We start from the raw sequence: 21,132 nt of genomic DNA on the forward strand, positions 1-21,132 counted from the left end.
TAAACACTAGATCTCTAGTCACCCATGCTATAGAAATATCCGAAGTCATCTCTACTGAAGATTACGACTTCCTAGCCATAACAGAAACTTGGCTGCATGAGGCATCAGGCCAAGCACACTCTCTAGCCGTTCCCGACAACTACACTATATTCAGATCGCATAGATGTGGAGCTTGTGGTGGCGGACTAGCCGTCTTTGCCAAAATTTAGCTTGGCATGAGACTCGCACCGTTACCATCCATCGAATCCTGTGAAATAATGTCTACTAAGACAGCGACCTCTCAAACACTACCTCCACTTGATATACAGACCTCCTGGTCCCAACAAGACTTTCATAGAAGACCGATCCATCATCGTCGCAGAAAACCTCAAAGACACCACCCAATCAGTACTACTTGGTGACTTTAATATTGGCTTAAACGACATCAATGACCCACAAGTCATAGCAGCATCCAACATCCTGACTGAACTGGGCTACACCCAAAGAGTGTATGAGCCCACTCACATCAAAGGTAAAACTCTAGACTGGGTCGCTGACCACAACTGCAAAATCTCTACCCTTACAATCTCATCCCAAATTTGGACAGATCACCATCTGTTATTATTCTCCTTGGACACTATAAACTGCAACAACCTTGCGCACCACCTGCACTTACCAGAAACAAAAAAAAAAAAGACCCTAGACAACCTATTCCCCGGCATTATGCCCAATTTGAATGCGCTACCTAACAACCTAAACCCTAACGACTTAGTGGAAGAATTCAATAATATCACCACTAAAGCTTAGAAATAGTAAACTACAGAGCCACCTGAATAACTGGTTTACCCCTCTCCTAAAAAATCTTAGATTAGAAAAAAGAAAATGGGGAAACACTTGGAGCGCACCCCACTCCGGAAAATAAAACTGAAATTAACATTTCTTCGCAATATAAAAAATAAATCATCTCAGCTAAATAAGAAATTTACAACAGAATTATACAAGCCAACTCAAGCACGAAAGAACTGTTCTCCATACTTAGAGAACTGGAAAACCCCATAACGCCTCCAGATAACTGCCTCAAAGATAAAAAATGGTGCTCTGAAATCCAACTTGCATTATCTAACAAAGTCCTAAACCTCCAAAAGAAAATAGAACTAAAAAGAGAGACATTAGCCACCACCCCATTGCCTACTACTGAAACGCCATCCAATTCTAAACCATCCACCCTTTTCCACTTCTCCATAATAGAGGTGGAGAAAGTAATACTTGGTTGTAAAGGCGACCCTTGCCCAGCACAACTCAAAGAGGCTGCGCGAGATTTAGCACCTTTCATCACAAAGCTGATTAATGCCTCCTTTACCACTGGCACTATCCCCGAGCAACCTAAAGGAATCCTGGGTGCTCCCACTCCTTAAAAAGCAAACTTTGGACCAGACTATACCCACTAATTATAGACCGATTACAACTGTGCCGTTCCTCTTGAAGATTCTGGACAAGGAGGCATACATCCAAATACAGAACTTCCTGGAATATAACCAACTACTAGGCCCCCGACAATCTGGTTTCCGTCCACGGCACAGAAACTGCATTAATTTACCTAAAAGCCCAAATAGACAAAATACGAGATACTGTAAAACTGGCACTACTCCTCCTATTAGATCTAACTGCTGCATTCAACTTAGTGGATCATAGAGTCTTGTGCAACCACTTAGATACAGAAGCACACTTCCACACTGAGGACAGTGTGGATCAAATCATTCCTTAGTGACCGTACTATGAGAGTCTTCTCCCCAACAGCAGCTGCAGACCCCATCACCTGCGGCGTGCCACAGTGTTCATGCGTCTCACCAACGCTATATAACATTTTCACTAAGCCCCTGTATTATGACCTGGACCATCTGGGCATCACGTATACTAATTACGCTGACGATACACAGATCCTCCTCCCACTCAGGGGACTACGAAAAGGACTTAGCAATGGTGAACAGAATCTACAGCATCGTTCAGGCATGGATGGCAACCCATGACTTATGCCTGAACGATGATAAAACCGAACTTCTCATCTAAGGCACCATCTCCCTTATTAATAAACTAAGCACAAACTACTCCTCCTTTATCATTGAGGACTGTATACAAGTAGCCAAAGAAGTGAAAACATTAGGTATCTACCTTGATTCCACTTTATCATTCTCCAAACAGGTTAAAAACTCTAGCCTCATCAACAGCTTACACCTGTAAACAAATCAGAGCAGGAAAACAATTTTTATCTCAGCATAGCTGCCTCACATTAGCCAGAGCCCTAATTATCTCCAAACTTGACTATTGTAACGCACTGTACATCAGAGCCACTAAATCCACCATCAACAAAATCCAGATACTGCAGAACAATGCTCTCAGCAGCATTGAACATTCCCAAGAAGGAAACATAAATGGCTCTCCACCTACAAGAAAAATCAGACTCAAAACTTCATCCCTCACACACAAATCGCTTTATAATAAAGCCCCACAATATTTAAAGAACAGATTCACTAGAACACATTCCACAAGACAAACAAGATTAGCCAACACCAATCGCCTTTAAGTACCCCGATTTAAACTCTCCACTATAGGCGGAGCTAGCTTCCCAGTCAAAGCTGCGCAGCTGTGGAATGAATTACCCACCACTGAGACTAGAACCATCTTTTACCAAATTCAGGCAAACTGTGATCAACTGGTTGACGTCAACAAATGCTAAATGAATGTATGAACCTGCTACCGCCTGCCTCTTCCTATGTGTCTGATACAACCGTTTCTGTCACATGTATAACATGCTTGTAACCTATGACTAACCTGTAACTGTGCCCTAAGCTGAACATCCCCTTACCTTCTGCGCCCTTATAACCCAGGGTCCGGTGCGCATAATAAATACTAAAACTCTGGTGTGCATTTAATGCGGGCTACGTCCACAGCTGCAGTAAAGCACCCAAGGGTGCCATTTATGTCAAAATGGCCCTGGTCTTTTTTCGCCATTTTTGTGGAAAGGTCCTTCTCTAGACTTACTCTGCGCGCCAACCAGGTTTGGTCCCTTTGTCCGCTTTGGCGGGATTCCCAAGTGAAGCCCGCCTCTGGCTCCAGGGTGTCTGGCGGGGGTAGGAAGTAAGGGATGTGGCCGAAACTGTGCTTAATCTCCTAGGACACTCAAATAAACTGTGATTGGCTGGCTGACTGTCCGGCAAGGACAGCCACCCTGCTGGGTGACTGACAGCTAGGCTGGAATGAATGGGAGAGAACTGAATAGAAGGCAAGGCTTTTTGCTTCGAAGGGAGAGTCGACCACTGGACGGAGGAACCGAAAAAGAACTTTAAGGACGCCTGCTGCTACTCCTGGACCGCTGGTTTGCCCGGTGAAGCCCTGCTGCTGTGCTGAAACTCCAAACAGAAGCCCCTGCAAGGACTACTTCTCCCTTTAAGTTGGTGGGCCCAATGAACTTCAAATCAAGCCACCTGGACATTCTCGGAGCTGGTTGCATTTCCACAGAGTTGCTGCTGGAAACCGAAACGCCAGGGAGAGGGACACCAGATTATGTGTGTTTCTTTTAAGTTAGCCAAGAGCTCCAGAAAGATCCTCTGGACTCCCAGGAAGCAGGACTGGCCGCGCCAGAGCCCCTCAACGGAGTGCAGGACCCCCGAAGCAAGGAGAGTCCATCTCGACAGCCATAAACCACGGTGTTGCTATTTGCAGTAGTCTGAAACACCAAAGTGCCACTTTTGGAAGATTGCCGGTTGCAAGCGGTGACCGTCCCATTGCAGTGCAGGAGTCCGCAGAAGTCCTCCATCTTGTCCCCACGACTGAGGACCAGAAACTGTCAGATCTGCAGCACTGCACAGGAACAGGATTCATCTGCTGCACTTTTTCTTCAATCCAAAAGGTACTGTAAAGTCTGAGAGAACTTGCCTCTTATTGTAGAGTTGCTTGCATAGTCTACTACTCACAAGCCTAAACAGCGTGTGGCCCTAAATTGATGATTCTTTTCCTCAAAGACTTCTAAAACATTGTGCAAAGACTTTCTACTTACCTACCAGGTGCTTCAGCTCATATAAACTTTTGCCCATTGACAATGGCTTAACCTGTTATACTGAATGACTTTGCCTGCTTAAGAATATTTGTGGTCTCTCGTTTGTTCAAATAACCTTTTCTTTTGACCAAGTTCTAAGAGTATTCTAAACGCAAACAGTAAGATATTAATGTCCTCAGCACAATAGCTATTGAAGTCACCTGAGGGAGTAGGCTGTGACTGTGGGCTAGGGGTGCCACGGTATTAGTTTTATGACGGTACAATAACCTTCTTGCCAAATGACGGTATATCATGGTTATCGCGGTATAGCAGGTGGAGTTAACTAATCTTAACAAATATTTTCTAAAAAGGTCAAATTGTCAGATTTATCATCACAAACAAAACCAGGCACCTAAGGCCAGAATTGGGCTTTTCAACATACTTTCTACTGAAATGCCACCTCTTGCTTCCACCAAACACAAGTGTGGAGAGGAGAGGCGGAGGGGAGCCCTGCTGCGACTGGCAAAGCAAACTGAATAGCTTTTCTTAAGTGGTCATTTTGGCTTTTAGCCCCCCCCACTGGCTACTGGTGAAGATGAACATGTTGCTATCTTGATCACCTGCATGCTACAGATCAATGGAGTCTGATGGTAGTATACGCTTGTGCGCATACACATGCACTCTCTTTACATTACAGCCTTCAGTTTACTTGCGGGCCAAAAGGTGTTCAGTAATCACGGACATGTTACACTTTGACATGGCAGCAGAGAATACCCACAGAGATGAGTACATTTCGCACTGACTCATATGTAAATTCAATGATGGAACCAGGGAAATCCCCCATTGTCATATGTTTAGAAAACATTATCCATTATAAATATATAAACCCCAAACCGCCAACCCAAAGTAAACACTTTTCCTTCTTGGCACTGTATTTATTCTTCCTATTGCTAACATTGATTTTGTGTCAGGCACGTGTGGTTTATGGAATGGCATGAAAAACTGCTCCAACTGAAACTACTTGGCAGATGGCACATCCAACAGTGCAAGACCAAGACTGCGCAGCACTTGCTTACTGCAGCCTTTCCAAATCAGATTGAAAAGCACACTTAACGGTATGAACGGTATAAATAATGTGACGGTTATTGTTCAATTAAATGGTTCACGGTATCTTTAACGGTATACCGTAATACCGTTACATCCCTACTGTGGGCCATTCCAAAAGGGTCTTTGTGTAGTTTTGAAGTGTATTTGTGTGTTGCTTTTATATTGCTTCGCTTATTCTAACGACAAATGAATAATTGTTTATTCAAGAAAGCTTGTGTGAGTTTATTTGAATACTTGTCACTGTGAATCTATGCAACTCCCCTACAGCTCACATTGACCCCTCTTGAGATAACCTGCTACGAACTTGTGTAGTAAAAACTTATACCAAAGGTTGGGTTCCTATTGACAGGTCAGGGTTGTTGTAGTGCACCCAAAGGGTATACTGCATACAATATTGCCCAACATGGGGTAGAAAGAGACTGACCTTTGAGAGGTTGGGGATAGTGCGCGGGCCAGCCTGGTTGGGCACTAAACAATGAGAATAACCCTCAAAGCAACAAGTTCCACTGCTCTGACATCTAGATGTTTTTGTACCTCTGCTCTGAGGGAGGGCGCTCCAGTCTTCTGAAGAGGAGCGTGAGAGGGGCAAGCAAAACCCACCCGGGCGACTGACAAAACTCATCTGACTTCTGTGATGGTCTATGCCTCCAGATGAGACAAAATGTGTCCTTCCACCAGAGTCTTGTGCGACCAATGGAAAATGGCCATTAGAGGTTTTATCAGCGGGGAGACCACCTGTTGCTGAAGAGCAAGCAGTTGACCGAGGAAAAAACTGCCCACCTTGCCCTTGCTGTTTACGGTAAGGGCCACCAGAGGGAGCCTCTGTGCGGCATGCACAGCTGTCCTCAAAGCCTCAGAAACCAGAGAAGGACCTCATTCGAGAGCCCAACCTCCGAGTAGAAGGTGCCTATGCTGGTGTTTTTGCAAGGACCGACAATGACTTAGCAGTTTGAGTGCTTGCTTTGGCTTTTGGGAGTTCCTCATCTGTGGAGGAGTGGAACAGTTCTTTACCCTCCAAGGGGAGATCAAGCGCCTTGTCCTGAACTTACTAATAAAACTTCATAGCATGCATACACGCTTGGCGGAAGATGCTTACTCCGACCATAAGGTCTCGAGCAGAAGTGTCTACAAGGTTTGCCACAGCCTCAAGTAGACCCTGCGCCAGAACTCTGGCATCGTATAAGCCGCCCTTAAGGTCTGAGACTATCAGGAGGAATACATTCCTGAAACTCAGCGAGCTCCTTCCACAGCTTGACATTAGCAGCCGCTAAGCTCGGTATTAGCCCGATGCAGCTGAAGAGCTGAAATGTAAAAAACAAAAACAAAAAACAAAAAAAAAAAATAAAAAAAACTTTCCTCAATGTTATCAAGAAGCTTGGCCTCTTTGGAAAGGATACGAGACGCTGCAGTGGAGGATGTAGAAGCTGGCTTCGACTGGAGCGTAGCTGCTGCTACCACCGTTGAGGGGAGTGGACATGCAGAAAAGGATATGCCCTCAGACGCGTGCAGCAAGCAATTTTCTTGTTTAGGTGTTGTCCCCAATGAGATTTTTCCCAAACCTTGCAGGCTTCGGCCAGGACATCCTTTTGAAGGAACAAGCAAGTGTGCTCCTGTGTCAGTTTAAAGGCGCCAGAAAATACCGCATCTTGTGGAGCCGGAGGCTCAGGTATTGGGATGTCTAGCAACAGCATCATATCCACAGCCTGTTCGTGAATGGCTCGAATAGAGCGGGGTGGGTCGTAGTCTTTGTCCGCTTGATCCTCATCAAGTGAGGCAGGATCAGAAACCAGATCCACCGAACGTGGGTCTTCTGACCTAGAGCCTTTTCCTCAGGAGAAAGTGGAGGCAGAGGAGGAGGGCCCCACAGGAAGTGGCACTACCGGGACCTGCAGAGGGATTGCCAGAGAAGGGGCCAGTACAGGCGGCTTAGGATAGACTTCCTTAAATAAATTTGTAAAGTACACCTGATGGCATTAGCATGCATCAGCCTCTGAAACTTGCCAAAAGCGCATCCTCAGAAGGACAAGGCACTGGAGTGGGCAGAGGCCGCGTGGAAGGCGCATACCACCAGGATCGCAAAGCGGATGGTTGCCAGGATGGTCCTCCACCAACTGGATCCACGTAAACCAAAGGAGCGGATGTAGGACAGAGCGAGACTGTTCGCGGCAATGGAGTCAGAGTACGTCAATCCATTGGAGGGCGGAACTGGTTCTGGTTATCCACAAAATGTGGAAAAGGCTGCTCAGCCCCAAAGAGGGCCCCTCAGTATCAGCCGTTGTGAATGTTGGTCTAAGGTAGACAAAATGGCCGCCGTGTACCGCCATTTTGTGAATACCTGGAGGTGAACTGCGTCACAGGTGCCAGGGAGGCCGTGGTCACCACAGGAGAATCAGGGGACTTCTGTTCCATGTTAGCACCAGCTCTGCCGAGGTTCCTTGTTACAGGGCTATCAGACTTCAGTTGTTTAACCAGCTTCTTTGACCACCCCCCCCCCCTTCTGCAGGATCGGTTCAGCCACAGGCCTGAATGTGGGAAGGCTTAGAGTCACCTCCTGAAGCCAGAGCCATCCAAGAGGGGGGAGGGGGGGGGGGGGCAGAAGGGGGCTCAATCTTGCTGGTTTTAGCTATAGCCCCAAGATGGAGAACCTTGGTGGTAACCCTGCTACGTTTAGTCCCCCTCGAGCCGAGACTTGGTACACTTCGTTCCAGATGTGGAAACCTCGGGACGGACCGCAGTGAAAACAGCCCCAGAGGTATTGGGCCTAACTTTAGCACCAAAAATGGGAACCTCGGATGAAGATCCAGTCCTGGAAGCCCCTTTGCAGGGGAGCTCAGAGGAAACTCAACCGGAGTACTGATTAGATCTCTTTACCTCGGCGATCCCTGGCAACAGCTACTCGAGCCCCTCCCAGACCCAAAGACCATAGGAAGGTGTCCTGTCGCTGGGATGCCCTGAACTAATGTACTTAACGTTGCTTCCATTTTCCTTCTATGAACTGCTGTAAATGTGGTGGAGGAATCAGCTGGAACACCTACTCCCACCTGACAAGCTGATGCTAGAGTGCCCGGAAGGAGAGGGAGTCGCAGCAGAAGCACGAGCCCCCCTCCCCACCCTGGTGTTCCAGGCATAAGCACTCCAGGCAAAGAGTGGGGATCCAACCTCACAAAACGAAGTTCGCACAAGGAACAGGACACTAATCCCAAACGCTCCAGCATAGACGGAAGAAAGAGTACCATGGAACCGGAGCAGGAAAATGAAGGACAACGGAACAAAAAGAAAAATTACCTGATATGCTAGAGTCCGACCGCGAGGAGAAAAGGACTGAAGGGCAATGCAGAGCTCAGGAAGGTGGGGCTGCGGTCACGTGCGGTGGCCAAGCTTAAAAATAAAAAACTTGAGATGCTTTAAAAGTACTCTGGTCCCGTCCCGATGGACAGAATGGCCCACAAATAAGGAGGAAAGGGGATGGACATAGGAGCATACCCATTACCTGATCAACCCTTCAGAAGATGTAACTAGGGGTGCACGCAAGAATAAAGCAGAGTCCTGGAAAGCATCTACCTTACCTTTGTAGTTTTAATAGTTCTGACCATTCTAGGCTGCAACCGGGGGGGGGGGGGGGGGTTTGGGGTGTGTGCCCATGCAACTAAAAGTATGCAAGGTGCCATGTCTGGGCCATGATCAGAACCCCCTATATAAAAAAGAAAAAAATAATTTCCCCAATAACTATTGTATGGCCTATAGCTTGGTAAGCCTTTGACTAAAACATACCAGACCGATAGTGGTAAAAATAAAAAGAATGCTAATGCACTCTACAGTAGGTTTAGCCCGAATACAACAAGAGATCCATCCAGGAGTGGATTAGAGCCTCTGTCCCTTCTCCTGTGGGGGACGAGTGTTGGAGAGATTTTCATTTCTATGCCAAATTCCCCTTCACCTGCGAGACACCCAGAATTTTCTGCAGGACTTCTGGATTTTTTTTTTATCCGTCTCCTAAATCAGCTTGTGGGAACTCTATCCTTTTTTATACTTTTACATTGGCGTCATGTTTGCCGCCAAGTGTCTATGGCATCTGTAATTTCCTGTTGCAGCACACATCACCTTTTGTGTGGTGTTGCCGGCAGCCCTTTGGGCTACCCTTTGTATTTTCCTTTCCTTGTGGGAACACAAGTTCCACAAAGTAGAAGGATACTTTATCCTTCCATTTTATCTTGTGATATCACCACACACCACCTTATGTGGAGTGCTGAGGGGTTGCATAGTATCCCCTTATCACATCTCCTGTAACATTTCTGGTGGCAGGGGACGTGTTCTACCAACTTGTGTGCTTTTTACCCGCAGGCTGTTGTACACAGCGTCGGTAATGCACAGAAGGGTCACCATTGTCCCAATATGGTGGCTTCTTGCCTTGTTATTTCTTGTGCGCTTGTCCTTTCTTGGTCCTTCTGCCATGCTGGGTAGGGGAGATGCTGGTCAGATTCGGCAGGAATCTTGTGAAGCCAGCCAAGGCTCCAGAGCTTCTGGGAAAACAGGAAACTAGGAGTGCGAAACTCTGCAGCCTTCAGGGACAAGGAGGGCCTGATCAAATCAATGGAATTTTGGGGTAGGCTACCCCAGTCAATGGCTGGCAGGGCATCCTAAAAATGGTGGTTTTGCCAAGGCTTATCTGTGGATTATCTGTGTACTGCACTTGGCTGTATTCTCGGAATGGAGTAGCACTTCTACTTAGGTTAGCCATTGTAACGCACAGTGGTTATATGCAGACTGCCCTTGAAAGGACTGCCGAGAATTACTTCTCTTGGGAGGGAGGGGTCTGAGTGATTTGTCAGAGACTTAAGAGTCTCATGCTCTCTTTTGGCTGTTTCTAGGGCCTCATCGACCACCTATCCGAAGAGGTTAGCTTCTTCAATTGGTTTATTGATGAGCAAGGCCTGTGTTCCAGGCTTAAACCCTGAGGTGCACAGCCAAGCGTGTCTTTTGAGTAAGGTTCCCTGGACCAGAGGCCTGCCTGCTGTTTCAGCCGTGTCCAGAGTGTTCTTTATTACATTCTGGTTCACCTGCTTGCCTTCGGCCCCAATATTGAGAAGCTTGGACCCAACAGGCTCTGGGACCTCTTGGAGACCTTCCTGTACTAGGTGCCATTGAGCGTCAGCATAATTTGCCAATAGCGTAGTGTTATTTGCTATGCGCGTGGTATATGCAGCAGCCGAGGTAACCAGTTTACCTATGGCATATAGCCTCTTGGATTCCCTATCCGGAGGCGCTCTCCCGTAGCAAGGGGTACTCCTGCCCGTTTCTGGGTGGTAGTCACTACCAGGGAATTTGGGGTGGCATGCCCTTTAATGTATCGAGGGTCCAAAGGAGCTGGTCGAAATAACTTTTCCACTCTTGGGTTCACTGCCCGGGTTTGAGCTGGTGACACCAGGGGAGGGAGCCAATCTTCTCTTAATAAAATTAAGGAGGGGAATGGCCTGGCTAGAGGTAGGTTTCTCCTTAAGAATATCCTCTACAAAGTCCTACTCAGGCACTGCCTCTTGAGTAGAGATTTGAAAATGCTCAGCTGTCTTCTTTAACATTGTATTGAAGGCCATCTGTTCGTCTACAGGCGAGGCCTGGCGAGCCGGGTTGGACAGAGGGGAATCCAGGCACAATACATCAGTGTCCTGATCTTGATGGGGAAGCGTCCATGGGTCTGCCCCCCAATTGCTGTGTTTCTTCCCAATTGTCCGTGGCATCCGCCTGGTCCTCATAGGGACATTTACAGTGAAGATGAAGAACCTTCCTTCCTACAGAATTACGATAAGTATCCATAAGATTACTCAGATCTTTTCGGGGAAGGCTGCTCAGAAAAAACGATAATTCATACACCCTTCAAATTTCTCCCTTGTCCATTTAGAGGACCCAGAAGGGCCTACGGGTGGAAAAGCGTCATCTTCCGCCCTTCGGTGCCAAAAATAGTCTCTCAGGGTGTTGGAAAGAGGCTCTCGACTGTGCTCATAGGCATCGTGAGATTCAGGGCACTATGGCGTATCCAAAGATTTGTCCGCGGCCTGCCCCATGTTTTTCGGTGGAACAGGAATAAGCTCAACTGCCGAAATAATTCTCACGATGCGGTGTTCCATTATCGCTCTGAGTTAATGTGTCCGAAGGACTATCAGTAGCCTTATTGCCTTCAGCTGCATTAGAGGGCCTAGCGGTTGGTTTTTTCGCCTTCAGGCCTACTGCGGCCTTTGGGACCGTCGGATTTCCGCGCTTTGACATGTAAACCTGATTTAGGTGTAGCGCCCTTGTTTTGGAATGCCCAGTTGCTGCGGATGCGGGGAAGGCTTTGGATCTGTACGATCCGAGGAATCCGCTGAAATTTGACGCCCCTGCTGGCGCCTTCACCTTTTTCGAAAATTAATTTAATAAAGTACCCATTGAAATAGGTGTAGGGGTTGTGTGCTTAGTGAAATGAGATTGTACGCCCCTGTCGCCGGGTGTTGTCCCTGAAGAGACCAGAGTCAGGCCTTAAAGGGTCAGGGACGGGCGTGGCGGACCTAAAGGTGTACGCCTCGAGGTCTATCACATCCGCAACAGATGTTTGGTCATCAGGAGGTACCCCTGTCACTTTCGGCGGGTGGGGGGGGGGGGGGGTTCCACCTGCGAAATACCATACGCAGCCCACCACTTTACACAGTGCTCATTAAGGGTCTTAGGCCGAAGGAGTTTAAAAGCAGCACACCGCTTCTCGTCGTGATCTGAGGGGAGACAGGAGTTGCACGTCCTGTGTTCATCCTTCCAAGGATATCTGACCCTGCACTTAGGGCAGAACCTAAAAAGGAGTCCTTTCCATAGCAAAAGGGGAAGATGACCAGACTTAGAGGGTAAGGGGGGCTGGGAGGAGGAGGAAAGACATACCAGAAATATGGCCACCCCACTCTCCCTACTGTAAAGACCAGCCAGAGGGCCCGGCCACATGGATGCCCCAGCCGCCGGATCGTAGGTGCCGAAATCCACCGTTGTAGACAAGTCCCCCGTAGTATTCGTCAAAGTTGTTCTTGGTGTCTAAATGACTGGGGGGCAAGGGGGGTGTGGAGGGGAATAACCAACAAGTCAGTTTAGGTTAAACAATGTCTCTTATGCAAGAGCTCTGCTATAGGGCGACCAGTTATCTGGGCAGAAAAAAATAATCCGAGGGACCTCGGCATGTGAGAGTTTTTGGGTACACTACACGTCACGATAGGGATAATGTTACAGACACGCCTATGCCGACATCCCCTTTCGGTCCCCGAAAGACGAGATGCAATACTCTGCGGTTACCAATGGATGTCGGACCATATGCACAGCATGTGATTCTGAGCAGATTAACAAGCATCAGAAATATATGTTTTGTATTATGCAGTTAAATTAACTTTTAATGCACAACTCATTACAGAAACAGCATTACATTATCATCCATCATTCAGTTAAAGAGGCATTTCACACATGCCATAATTTCATTTAGTTCCTTCCATAACTTAGTGAAGTGGATTATACATCCCTCATGATTCCCAGACATAAAAATTTCCCAGAGCTCATTAGAACTGGCAGTTCAGTCAAGCCCCGAAGCTCTAGCCGCTTTTTCCCATAGAACCATCATTGCACAGCAATCGAAGAGGAGGTGGCGAACTGATTCCAGATTGAATTCACCACAAAACCAGCAAAATCAATTTTTTTCTGGCAGCTTTGAGCCAACACCCAGTAATCTTGAACGTTTTAACCACATTGAATAAAAGGTGCATGTAATCCCAAACAAATTGGTTAGCAATGAAATTCTGTATGTAAGCGGGAACCAGCTGCCTTTCCGGGATATATGGGAAGAAACATTCAGCTGATGGACTTTCAGCTGGTCATGGCTACTGGCCTCCTGGGATACCCTCACTGCTAAGGGAGCACCCATAGATGTCCTAATCCATGGTCAGACAGACGTTTGAAGGTTCCCAAAGTATAGGTTTTCATGAAAGCAAGTTTAGCGGAGAACACTTCAAACAGCATCCCCATAAGAGTGTTGCTCGGAGCATGCACTAGCTTCCAATACAATGATGACTCGACAGAGCGATTCGTTCTCTCATCGGTAGTAAACCCAACTCCAGGTAAAATATTTCAGAAGAGACATGGTGGTAGTCTTAAAATCCTTAAGGATATTCAGCTCAATTCTAGAAACAGCATCCAAGGAGCCAAGAGCCCATACCTCAGCAGCATAGCAGATCAGGGGAGCGGTTTTCGTAGAGTTTCAAATGAACCCACAGAGTAACCCCCTCCTTTAGAGGCAAAATCGCAAATGGCCACAGAGGCTTGGGCACAATGGACCTTGTGCTTGTTCGGATGAAAGGAACTCACAAGTTTTACATCAAACACAATGGCCAAGTAAATGTATCGAGGGACTACTTCATAGGAACTCCCATGAGATTCCAAGCAGCTTGAGCCACCATAATCTTAGTTTTAGCAGCATTCACTTTGTGTGAATCTTCTGACGAAAACAAGTGGAGTTTGTCCAATGCGGTTTGCACGCCGCGTATAGTGAGGTCAAGAATAACAATGTCATCAGCATATCCCATCCATTGTACTACTTGATTCCCTAATTTGGATGGCGTGCAGTTTGGGTCCTTCAAGGTTTTCCCCATGTTGGATAAATAAAAGTTAAACAGCAAGGGAGCCAATATGCATATCCAAAATAGTCAAAATGTTGACAGATAAAAGTTGCATTCTAAAAAGTAAAGGTCATTAAAGACTAGCTGGTCTTGAACTACCCAAGGAAGGAGTTGGAGAATTACATTTTAGCCTATACCGATGCCACTTAATATGCTGACAGCACATTACGACCTACTGCATCAGAGACTCACACAGGCCCCTCCCATAACCAATGACCCCATAGCGAGCCATCTTCTCAACAGAAGTAGCACCAAAACTATATCTAGCGCTATTTGTAGCATACCTACGTACATGCCTTAAAATGCTGCTATGGTTTAAACGGCCGTGTACAGCCCCGATATGGTCATGATTATGCATGAATGTACGGCACATAAAGCTTTGGCCTAAACGTTGCTACTGTGAACAACCTTAAACGATTGATACTGTATCAAACACCAATCACCTAATCGCCCCTCTGGGTGGACAGCGCCCTGCACTGCGATCTGTCAATGTTCTGCATACATGACTATACAGTGCAACTAACAAGGTTATCCAGCCCACACCGCTGTCTAATTTACTGCTAGTACCTAAGCGCTGCGCACCTAGCACCGCTCCCCTATATCCACGCAACGTCCCCCCTAGGACTAGCTCCCTTCTGCCCGCTCCTCCCACCCATCTCGCCACATGATCGCCATCTCTGCAGGCCTTCCCCCCTGCCCCCCCCCACCAAGACTTGACCCCCACACCTCTAGCGACAGACGCCCAGGTGCAACACCTCACACCATGTTAGCCCCAACTGCCACACCAGTCTCAAGCAGCAACCCACACATACCTGAAGGTCCTCATCACCCCAATGTGAACCAGATGCTGCCACACACAGAAAGCATACCCCCACGGCCTTCCTGCCATCCCTCTGTGCCCCACACAGCTTTACACCTACCCATTCTGACAAACACCCTCCATCAATCTTGCACTCCCACCTGGCTATACTGTATTCCATAAGGCCAGAACCGCCAACAAAGACGGTGGTGTGGGGCTCCTCGCCAAAGCCTCCCTCACCATCAGACAAATCAGCTCTTCATTTGATGAGCACACAGATACTCTGTCAAACTTGCGTTATCCTTAACGATACCATCACCATGCACGCCATCTACCAGCCCCTTATTAGACTTCCAAGCCAATCTCCTCCACCAGATAGGGGACAACCTTAAAAGCAACCCCAAGGCCACCCTAGGACGACATCAACCTGGGCCTCAGAGACCTTAAGGACAAACAAAGCAAAGCCCTCTAGAAAGCACTCCTCGACTTGGGCTTCATCCAAAGTCACCAACCCTATCCATATCAACAGTCACATACTGGACTGAATAGCGGACTACAAGTGTGCTGTTGATACGAGTTCCAAACATCCCGCTCTCACCACATGGAAAACCTGCCCGTCACACTCCAATTTAGAGGCCTACAAAACACTTTCTTCCCGCTATAAAAAATGAATCACCCTAGCCAAATCCTGTTCCTACAACTCTAGAATCTCCAATGCGGAATCTGGGACAAACAATTGTTCGCAATTTACAAGGAGCTTGCGTCCCCACCAACCAACGCTTAGGAAACTGTGAAAGATGATACATGGTGCAATTACATACAAACGACCATGCTACAAAAAAAAAAAAAACACCCTTCAGGAAAAAACAAAAGCCCACCTCAACGCGCTGCACAAAGTCAACACACCACCAACCTCAGCCCCTCGCCCAGACAACAAAACTCAAAAACCGAAACTGAAGTCCTAGCCATCATTAAACACTAACTGCTCCTCCTGCAAGGGGGATGTCTGCCCCACGGCACTCATTAAAGACTGCGCAGAACCCCCAGCCCTGCTTCTCACAGCCTTTATCAATGCCCCTCTCCTCCGGCATCGCCCCCCACCCCTCACCCTCCCTCAAAGAAAAGTGGGTTTGCCCGTTGCTTAAAAAAAAAAATACACCTCCTTTGATCCCGACCTAACTGTAGACCCATAACCACCGTACCTTTTTTGATAAAGATATTAGACAAGGCGGCATACGTCCAGATTCAAAGCTTCCTGGAAGACAACATACTGGGTAAGAGCCAATCAGGTTTCCAACCACGCCACGGTACCAATCACCAAGACAATCCCGGCATAGCCTATACGAACTATGCTGATGATACTCAAGTTCTACACCCACTTATCGGCTCATACGAACAAGATGCAGCCACACTCAACACCTAGGCCCTCATCCAGGCTTGGATGGTGGCTAATGGTCTGTCTCAATGGAAACCAGACTGAAATACTACTGGTAGGTCCCAAACAAGTCTTCACAAACTGAATAGTAAATACACATCATTCAACATGGACAACACGACCAGCACCACCTCAGCGGCAGCAACAACTCTAGGAGTATACATAGATTCCACCCTCTCCAAGTCACGGCAAGTTCGCGCCATCGCCTTATCTGCGGCACTAACAACAAAAATGCTGTCTACCCCTACATCCTCCAAAAAACTGCCCATCTGTAACAATTAAGGAAGTCCGCTCTCACTGAAGGCAAGTTCTTTAGCCTTTATTGTCATCACCAAGTAAGCTAGTGCATGAAAACAACGGCGTCCCATCCAGCCAGTTTCATCCTTGTCATTCTCTTCCCAATGGCTCCGTCATACGACATTCACCCCTCAACATTTCAACAACTCATTGCACGTACACATGACAACACTATCCAAAGCCACTGTGGGAGCAAGGCTGGACTACTGCAACGTCCTGTTCCTAGGTAAATCATCCAAAAATCATCCCTCCGCATCCCCAAGAGGGAGCCCATCTCCCAGGCAGGACACCCATTGGCTCCATGTTAAAGAGCGCATTCTCTTTAAAACCCTTTCGCCTATCACACACACACAGCACCTCCCTACCCATCAAACTATTCACCGTGCCACCTCAAAGAAACCCAAGCGGTATGCAGTGATAAAATCACAGCAAAAATGCCAAGGTTTGACCAGTTAAAGGTGTATCCCATTACACCATTTAAGGGGAGCGCGGGTTGCCTGTGTCCCCCGATCCCCCTTAAATGGTATAATGAGTCCAGAGGTTGCGGGTGTGTCCCCCCGCATCCTTTTCATTGATTGTGGCATCAAAACCACAGCATTTTTTGCATCAATATTTTGTGTTCATGGCCATTTTTTGCTGCGATTTTAACACATGGAACCACCCAAGCGGACCCAGCACTGCAACCAGCTTGAAGTACCAACCTTTAAAAGATCCAAAGCAGGAGGCTCCAGTTTTGCCGTCCTAGCACCAAAGAATTGGAATGCGCCACCACCTGCCCTCAAGGAAGAGGCATCCCTCAGTGTTCTGCAAGGCACTAAAACAACTCTTCCGCTGGCCCACCCACCTTCTCAGTATGCGCCACTGGGAACATGACCCACGGGAAACATGCCCCCTTACCTCCGATACCACACCGCCTAAATGTACCCGTCACCATGTTATTGTTGACATACTGCTGCCATTACTAATGCATCTCACCATTGTATGGGTGCCATACCACTGTAGTGCACTATGTAAACTGTTGCTCGCCTAAGCAGGTATCCTCTAACAGTGCCACGATGCCCCAGGGATGCTGCGCGCTTTATAAATTCAAATAAATAAAATGGTCATGAAATGCTGCGCCTCAAGTATGCAGTGTCGGTTTGCATTCCAATTTTAGCGCTTTCGCCTAAATTGAGCAGATAAGAGGTGGCAAACTGTGGAATAGAAAGATTACGTAGAAGAGCGTGAGGCAACGAGATGATCTTTAAGCACAGAAGATATGAAGAGAGGAAGCAAGGAACTAGGTTTGCAAAGCATGAAAGTTGAGAGAATGAACCAAAGCAAGACGGGGAGCAAGAAGGTGAAGATGCAAAGTGAAGAGGGCGGGAGAGTGAATAAGGTGAAATTAGATGAGGGGCTAGACCATGACAACATTTAAAAATGATGCAAAGAAGTGGAAAAGACTAGGAGAGAAGGCAAAGCACAAAAGAAGATCGAGGCGGAAGAGAGAAGAGAAGACAAACGGTGGCGTTTTAGACAGAGCAAGGTGAGTAAGAAGAGGGTAGTCCAATAAGAAGGGCAGAGCAGTAGGCCAAGCAGGAGAACAGTGAGGAAGTGATGCGTTTTGAAGCATGAATGACAGATCGAGGTGAATTAAAGAGAAGGAAACCGGTGCAGGCAGTCAAGGGGATGTTGGTGGAGAAGGAACGAGAAGATTAAAAATGCTCAGATTGTGCACGGAGGAAGAACAGGGTAATAGTGATGGACAGCGGAATTTCAGGGAGGTGTGGGGGGAGCGAGGGTGAAGTTGAGGCAGGAAAGATGAGAAGGCTCCAAAAACCGAGATTTAAATGCCATCATGATGCGACAACCCAGTTTGCAATATGCAGTGTTCTTAACCAATTGGGTTCAGCAATATACAGTGTTCTTAACCAATAGGGTTCAGCCAAAATCAGAATACATATGGAAAACGTTTTAAAATCACAATAGTTAAATTGCATAAAACAAAAGCGACTCACAGTTTTATTATATGTGGATGCCTAAATAGCTTTAGATTTTGAATCTCCCGTCTGATTTTTCCAACTACATCCAGGCTGCGAATCTTCTGCCTATTCAAAATCTTCACTGCAACTTTGTGTCCAGTCAACTCATGTTTACCAACTGCAAAGGGGAAAAAAGTTGGGAACTAAGCAAAGTCATTACAAAACAAATGAACGTATCCAAAATGAGCAAGGGATGTAAATGTTAGCATGGAAGTAATATTCTGTTTATAACCGAAACACAAATTCCCGGGTCACTAAGCAACAGAAGTTACACCTCCATTAGGAGGCAGCAGAAAAATAGGTACTTTTGCTCTAATGTAGTTTTAAGTTTACCATCAATTTATTAAAATATGTTAAACTAACATTTTCAATGTTTATAGATTTACATTTTTTTAAAGGGTTTTATTTTAAAACAGATTAGTTTTAAGTCTACATTGTAGGTGCTTATGAGCATTTTACATGGCATGTGAAATAAGATGTGAAACTAAAACCATTTGCATTAACTATACATGACAAACTATGAGCTTCAACCATTCTAGTCAGGCGTTTTCACACTTTAGGTTTATAAATGGCAGGGCTCTGTAACCTGTGGCTCAACCCTCATGAATTAGGTTGGTTAGGGCGGATGGGAATGTGGTCGAGAACATTTGGCGAGCCAAAGGTTGCAAATCACTTGGATATTAGACGCTATGCTTTAGCCATTTGCCGGTCATCAAGTACTACAAATAGGCAAAGCCGTTGGCTTTGACAAAGTTTGATTGTTCGTACAACTTTACTTGGTGTAGCAATGTAAAGCTACAACCATCTGAGCGACTACAAAAAGTGTTGCAATTATGTGAAGGTTGCTGTTCTATTTCAAGGCGTCTGGGATAATGTCATTTTGTAGATTGTTACACCTAACATGTAGGAAATGTAGATAAACGTGTGTATTCTGAAGTTACTCTCCCGTTTGGCTAGTGTCTTCTATTAAAATAGAGCACCTCTCAGTTTACAAAGTAAACTGAGAATCCTTCACAAAATAGAATTCAGGGGACATTAATTCAAAGAGGAACGGCTGTTAACTAACATTAGCTATGCACCACCTCCCTCCAACACGAAAGGGTTATACTGCAGGCAATGAAAAGTAGTCCCGTACGACAGAGGAAGATGCTGGACCCTGTCAGTTTATGGTAACTGAATGTTCTTTGGGAGGAACTTGTGTACTGTTACTCACCTAGTCCATGAAGTGCATGAAAATCCTGCACTGCTGCTGCCAATACTATCAATCTTTGAGGGAATCCTAAACTACTGCTACTTGTGATGTAGCTCTGGTTTGATGGCCTTGCTACCCTGGTTATATCTGTTACGTGGATTAGGAGAGTTTGAATCATGCACTGTTGCCGCCTGTTCCGTACCGTCTGGAAAACGAGTGCAGCTCCCAGCTGTGCCCTTATCTGTGGGAGACAAGCTTTCACTGCAGTTACCAATACTGGACCAGTTTGGGTACTGTCTGCTTAATAGGTCTAGGGAAAGTAACTGCATTATTCCTGCTTGTGCTGGACTTACCGTGTTGGCGAATTAAGCCTGCACTGCTGCTGTGTATACTAGAAAAATTTATAGAGAATAGCATCTGCTACTGCCAACTCCCTCATACCAGTTTTCCACATTAAAATGCCAAAAGCAATGTTATCGCAGCATGGAAGAAACTCATTTCAAGCAATTTTTGCGTATAAATACACTGCATAATTCATCAAAGATGAACCTAGGCATGTGGCGCCATATCCCGCAAGAGTATGTACATTGGCACAAAAGGCTGTACATATTGACAAGAGGTTATTGCCAGGTCTCTGAATTCTATTACAAGACAGGAGGCGAGCATTATGCTTTTCTTTATTTACTGCTCAACAGCAATTCAAAACTTTATCATTTAAACTGTTATTTTTAAAGAAAGTATGCCCAACAGGCTTAAAAAACGAAAATAAACAAAACATGGTGCAATAGGACCACCAATCCCAAGAGTCTTAGAGGCTCTGTAGTCCTTAGCCTCAGTTCTGTCCACCAATGGAAGTCCCCTGGTAAGTATAAACCCCCGTGTCCTTGGGAACTTTCCTCTTTTTTTGCTGGCTCGACAGTTAAGTACCCTTCATAAGTTTTATAGCTTTATTCATGTATTGTCTCATGTGCGTCATAATAATGAGCGCGTAGGATCGGTTATATATAACTTGCGCAACGTGATAATACATGCGCATCACATTGTTAGTGGAAGCGCAATTCGTTTTTGGGGTCCGTTAGAGGAGCGTTCGTATTGATTAGCTCCGGCAGGGCGCATTAAGAGGGAATGGGTATCCCGCGAGTGAACTTGCTCGCATCAGGGAGCCCATTCCCTCAGAGATGAAAGGGTGCAAAACACACGCAACGCTCTAAAGCCGCAAACACGGCGGCTGGCCAAGCAGAGCGCTCCGCGCATGCGCGGATTGTCTTTTTCCCCTCGTAACATTCATTATTCGAACGTGACGCAGTTTACAGCTCGAGCGCAGTGGGGACTCAGTCGTAATTAACACGCAATCGTATTAAGAGACTTATACAAAAAATTTAAAAAAATGAAAAATCTTTTTCACACGCTCTGGGATTGACATTCAGGCAGACAGTCTAAGCAGAATTACAGAGCGCCAGATAACAGCCCCTTCAGTCAGGCACAGATGTCCTGTGACAGGGGAGAGGAGTACTCGGAACAGGAGCTGCAGGAGGAGGAAATCGACCTGAGCTTTAAAAAGGTTTTGGGGTGTTCCCTAGTTAGAGAAGTAGCTCAA

At 46.5% G+C, this 21,132-nt stretch overlaps 1 protein-coding gene across 1 annotated transcript in view; it reads right to left on the minus strand.

The window, feature by feature from the left end:
- PRKAA1 (protein kinase AMP-activated catalytic subunit alpha 1) overlaps positions 1-21,132 on the minus strand; it is a 576,963-nt gene that overhangs the window by 403,591 nt on the left and 152,240 nt on the right. Inside the window, exon 2 of the mRNA XM_069627195.1 lies at positions 18,320-18,461. Coding sequence (XP_069483296.1) covers positions 18,320-18,461 — 142 coding nt within the window. The remainder of the gene's footprint in view (positions 1-18,319; positions 18,462-21,132) is intronic.

This window comes from Ambystoma mexicanum, chromosome 6p, assembly GCF_040938575.1.
Source record: "Ambystoma mexicanum isolate Mex_15411 chromosome 6p, UKY_AmexF1_1, whole genome shotgun sequence".
Classification (NCBI taxonomy): Eukaryota; Metazoa; Chordata; class Amphibia; order Caudata; family Ambystomatidae; genus Ambystoma; species Ambystoma mexicanum.